General features: G+C 38.9%; 1 protein-coding gene across 1 annotated transcript in view; it reads left to right on the forward strand.

Annotated features, from left to right (window-relative positions):
* YWHAQ (tyrosine 3-monooxygenase/tryptophan 5-monooxygenase activation protein theta) overlaps nucleotides 1-5,451 on the forward strand; it is a 21,438-nt gene extending 15,987 nt beyond the window's left edge. The window contains exons 3-5 of the mRNA XM_005420296.2: nucleotides 1,806-1,969; nucleotides 2,334-2,429; nucleotides 3,475-5,451. Of these exons, the coding sequence (XP_005420353.1) occupies nucleotides 1,806-1,969; nucleotides 2,334-2,429; nucleotides 3,475-3,534 (320 nt within the window). The 3' untranslated portion in view covers nucleotides 3,535-5,451. The remainder of the gene's footprint in view (nucleotides 1-1,805; nucleotides 1,970-2,333; nucleotides 2,430-3,474) is intronic.
* Nucleotides 5,452-5,724: the final 273 nt, after the last annotated feature.

Below are 5,724 nucleotides of genomic sequence, written 5' to 3' on the forward strand. Positions count from 1 at the left end.
TGATACTGGGCATCTTGAGACTGTAGACCTTTCCTAGGAGTTAGACCAGGTGCATGGGTAGTTGTAAGTACCTCGGGAACCTCTTCTGGGGAAGATTTTAACTCTGTATTGAGAAGATGTATTGAATTAATTATTAAAACTGTCTTGCAAGGTGCCCAGATGGTGTTGTGATGTTAAAAACTGCTATGGCATAAGCTAGTGATCTGTTTGTACATAACAGACTAAGATTAGTTGTGCAGTAATGCTGTGACACCAAGGAGAGGGACTGCTGGAACCCGTGGATGCTGTGGTGTCCCCTGGGGTTGGGTGTGGCAGGGTCTGACCCTGTTGGCTGCCTGAAACCGATGGCAGAGCACAATGGGAGGATGGGGCTGGTTGTCCCTTCAGTAAAGGCTTTGTTAGTCTGTCTCTATTGTAGGAGCATTCATGGTGAAAGATGAAGACATACAGAATGGAGTAAAAGGCTTTACATTAATGTGTTGCATTCAGAAATTCCTAACCCTTAATTTGATTCAAGTAGCAGCAGCAAGTCCATGGGTAGCAGAGAAAACTTGCCTTTGGCTTTCAGAAAGATCGTGATTTATACTTTGTCTCAAGCAACAGCTACAAATCTAGGCTTGTTCAAGCATAGAAATACCAGCTCCTGTTTGCTAAAATGATTGCAGTTAAATGCCGCACATGCTGATAGGGGATACAGTGCAGAGGTTGATTGATACAGCCTTGTTAGCAGATCCTGCTGGGGTTTAGCTCTGAAGTTACAGTCAATGTGTATCACCATGCGGACTTTTCTGATTAACTTCTTATAAACTTCAAGACTTTAGGCTTTTCTGATGTTCCACCTCAAAACATCTGTTTATTTTCTCAGTTTCAAATATATTTTATGTATTTATAAGCTAATTTATCTCCTGGATTTGCTAGCCTTTTGCCTTCTTTTACTTGTTCTCAACAAATGGATAGTCCTTCAGCACTCATTACTGTGTAAATATTGTCTGTCTTGACTCTTTTCAATACTTACTATATTTTACTTACCAAGTTCTTTTACCAGCATTTGCTGGAGCAGTGCCAGTACTAGCTAGCTCCCTCACAGAGTATTTTGAGCTCTGACAATAGCCTTTCTTTTCCTGCAGTCTCTTTCCATTCTGCAGCATGTTTAGGGCAGCTGTTGGCCCTTTGGTTGTCTGTCAGAAGTGAATCTGGAATAGATTATAGGTAGCACTCCTGAAGTACTCTCTGACCTCGTGACCTCTTTTCTGTGTGGTTTGTCCCAGTTATTTTGGGCACAACATTCAGGCTTTTAATCTTGACCTGTCTACACGCAGATTTTGGAGGCAAACTTTTAGTTTTTCAGCAACATGCTGTATGTGCCTTCCAAACTTCCTCAAAGAATTGGGCCTTCTTTACTCTGCACACATAACTCACATGAGCATGTCCATCCTGAGAAAGGAATGAAGTGTGAGTTGTGTAGCAAAAGAAATGCACAAATGCTTCCCGCCGTCTCCACCCCCAAAGTGTCAAAGGCCACTGAAGACTGAAGTAGTCTTGGATGCTTGTGTTTACCAAGTTCTTTGTGTTTATTCTCTTGAATACCTTTGCTCTGTAATAGCTCAGTTTGCTCCTTGTGCTTTGTCAGTGTGGCAGCTGTACTTAACATGGGTGTACAGTGATTACTTTGATTAAAGTAAGTGCACTATTTTCCTAAGAACGGGCTTATGTACAATCTCCTACAGATGGAGAGATCTAGGTAGGAATATCTTTAAAAAAATTTAAATTAACTCAAAACCAGTTTGTTTATCATTCTTTTACAGAAACAATAGAAAACTCACAGGGAGCTTATCAGGAGGCATTTGATATCAGCAAGAAGGAGATGCAGCCAACACATCCAATTCGCTTGGGTCTAGCTCTTAACTTCTCTGTATTTTATTATGAGATTCTCAACAATCCTGAGCTTGCCTGCACACTGGCAAAGACAGTAAGTAACTTTTTTTTCCAGTATGCCTGCAGGGAAAGTAGAAGAGAGTTTATGCTTAAAACGGTATGAATTATTGTTTCCTAGAGTTTGTGAATGAAATGATCATATTTAAAGTTTCTGGTTTCCTAGCTCATATTGTTAGTGGGATTGAAGGGGTACAAGCAGGCTGTATTTACAATGTGACTTAAATTTTCAGCAGCATGGGAAGCTTTTATTATGTCTTTAGTATGGTTTTGTTTCAAGTAGAGCAGGTCATTTAATGTCTGATGTTGCCTTTTTTTTTTTAAGCTACCTTTTCTGATAGGTTTAGATTGTGCTTAATGATCAGTTAAAAGAAAGGCTAAAGATGATTTAATTGTTCCAGGCGTTTGATGAGGCAATTGCAGAACTTGATACACTGAACGAAGACTCATACAAAGACAGTACTCTCATCATGCAGTTGCTTAGAGACAACCTAACAGTAAGTTGCATTTTTATGTATTATCTGGTTCTTCAGATGTTTGCTTAGACTGAATTTGTGATGGAAAAAAATCTTTACTTTCCTCTCACACAAAGCACAGCACTGACTTGGGCTGTTTGCCTATGATACCTTTTCATAACTTAGTTTGAATGTTGTGTAAGTTGATGTCTGACTTCATGCTGTGTAATCTGGAATAGCAGCCTGGATAGCTCACATTCTTCCTGGTGTGATGGCCTTTATGGTAGAGGCGAGAAGAGGCATTCAGCCCAACCTAATATATTAAGATAGGACAAGGAATTAAAAAAGGTCATCTGTGACGTATCAGGGAATTTTACTCAAACTTTTTTGATGACTACCTCAAAACAAAGTTTCTACTGGTGTACATCCAGTGTAGCTTGCTTTACTTGTTGCCCTGATTTTCATTCAAAAGCTCTGAAATTTCAGTGTACAAAGAATAAAATCAGTTTTGAGTATGTTATTATAATGATAAACCATTTAAGAAAAGTGCTTTATGGAACAACTAAGTTGTATTAAAATATGCAACTATGGCAGTTTTTTGGGGAATATCCTCTCTGAATAATTACTGTGTTTAAAATGACAACAGCAATTATTATTTTGCAGTAGAAGTGCCTGTTGGTAGCAGAGTGAAGTGCTTAGCTTCGATAACCAGAGTGGCAGTCTACACTTGCAGGATTCAGCCTGCTGTGTTTGAAATGGAAGTTGCCCTTGGAGCTGCTGTTGGGGCTGTTGAATGGCCTGGGATCGATGGCAGAGCTCACTGTTAGGCACAAGAGCTGGAGCCATTGAGAACATATGTGCTCTGCCTGAGGGGAAAAGCTCCTTGTGCCCTGTGCGTGGGGAGCTCTGTCCAGTTACCTCTGCCCCAGCAAGTGCTGGCAGACAGGGCTGTGCAGTGCAGTGCACTGGTACTCTGTGGGCATCCTTAAGTCTAATTCATTATCTTTTCCTTACACTCAGTAGGTGTCTCTTTTTGGAATTCAAGCTGCACTTCTGAAAGCTGACACTGTTCTTCTTTTCTTTCTAGTTATGGACATCAGACAGTGCAGGAGAAGAATGTGATGCTGCAGAAGGTGCAGAAAACTAAACTGCACATGGGGCGTCATTCTCCCTTTCCTTCTCAAAAAACCTTTTTACACGTCTCCATTCCTTATAGCTCCACTTGGATTTCCTATAGCAAAGAAAACCCATCCATGTGTATGGAAATCAATTTATAGTCTTTTCACACTGCAGCTTTGGGAAAACTCCATTCCTTGATTTGTGTTTGTCCTGGCCTTCCTGGTGTGCGGTTACTGCTGTAGAAAAGTATTAATAGCTTCATTTCATATAAACATGAGTAACTTCCAAACACTTATGTAGCGGACTAAAGTGTACCTGGTATTTAAAAACAAATCTGAACCAGTTCCTGCCAGTTGACTGTGTTTTGTATTACAGTAAGATATGAAAATGTAGTTAATTGCAACTAAAGAGTGTTCCACATAGCATTTAATTCTCCACATTCCCTTCTTATTCTGCAGGGTTTCCTTTCCATAATTGACTTTCTCATGCTACTGTGTATTCGTTTCAGTAGGAATATGAAAGTTTTGGGCCAGATCAAGTTGAGCATTTAAAGTTTGGAAAACCACAAATTGAGTTGCTTCCCGTATCATGTAATACAGAAGCTTATGTGTTCAAAAACAGGGGCTTCTCTTAATCTTCAGTTGCTGCTGTTTAAGTTGATATCCCTTCCCAATAAAAGTTCACTTACACTCCTGCCTTTGTAGTTCTGGTATTCACTTTACTATGTATTAGAAGCAGCATGTTACTGCTGGAGTACAGGCAGTGCTTTTTGGCAGACTAAAGTGCATGTCATTTCTTAATACACTGGAATGGGAAAACCAATTGAAGTTCACATGTCCAAGTATAAAATTTAGTACTTTTCCATGCAGGTTTGTGCACATGTGAGAAGGTGTCAAGTTTGTCCAGTGATTGTTAGAGAGTTTGGACCACTATTGTGTGTTGCTAATCATTGATTGTAGTCCCAAAAAAGCCTTGTGAAAATGTTATGCCCTCTGTAACAGCAAAGTAACATTAAATAAAATTACATTTTATAAACCACCTACTGTTGACTTGTAACAATTCCATATAATAATTTAAGGGCTGAACTTAAAAAGTAAATATCTTGCGCTGGAAATGTCTTTCTCAAATTTATTGCATACTTCTAAAAGTCTGCTTTTAAAGGAACTTGTTTTAAAAAAATACCTTGGATAACTTTTCATAGTTAATCTGACATGTGGACTTCTTAACTAAATTTACTAGAGGAAATGGATTCACCTTAGTAGTGAACTAAGAAAAGATAGCCAATTTCTTGATACTCTTTCATGGCTTGCAAATATTCTCATCTAAATGATGCATTTTTTTTTGTAATCTATTGGAGTTCTCTGCTGTGTTCCCCTGTGTTTTTCCTGATGGATCTCATTACAGTGTTCCAGCTACATTTTTAGTAATGCAGAGGACTTTGTTGTGCTCTAGGATGTTAGTTTGTGTGCTGCTACATCATGATCTGCTTTCTCTTGTTCTTAGACTACGTTTAGTGTTACTGTTTTCTCTCATTTTTTTGGGCTTTTTGTAACAATATGTCGCTCTCCTTTTTTCTTTTCCCCCTGGATCCCTTAAGTATTTTTTTCCTAAATCTCTACCTCTTACTTTCCCATGTTGGTGGGTTTTTGAAAATATTTAACTCTTGTTAGTGTTGTGGCTGGACAACAAATCACTTTGCAAAAAAGGATATATATTACTACTCCTTGAAGGCTTCTAGTGGTATATCTTCCACCTTCCATGTTTTTATTCATTGAGTGTGCACAATGAGCGTTTCTACAATAAAACTGTTCAGATTCTGTGCTTCAATTGACATGCATTACTATAAAAAATTGTATAAATTCCATTTTCTTCATGCGGTCACTTTGAATTGCTGTCAGAGTATTGTGTGGCAGGACTCTACATAGTAAACTCATATGCTTCTTAATCGGTGTTTTGGTTTCATAATTTCCCCTCCCCCACACATTTCTTACTGATCCTTTATTTGTTTCACAAAGGTTTTAGCTCCTAAGTGCTGCCATTCTCTAGTAAGGCTGTTTGGGTTCTACATGTAGCAGTCTGCTTTATCTGCTCATTTTTTGCTTTCTTTGCTCAAGGTTTGCTTTCTTTGCTGTCTTCTGGCTGCTGTCTTGGCTTGCACTGCATTGTCAGCTAACACTGTTCTCTTGTTTCCTTTCTTTTGCACCTTGTTGAGAGAGTT

The sequence above is a fragment of the Geospiza fortis genome, unplaced genomic scaffold (assembly GCF_000277835.1).
Source record: "Geospiza fortis unplaced genomic scaffold, GeoFor_1.0 scaffold81, whole genome shotgun sequence".
NCBI lineage: Eukaryota > Metazoa > Chordata > Aves > Passeriformes > Thraupidae > Geospiza > Geospiza fortis.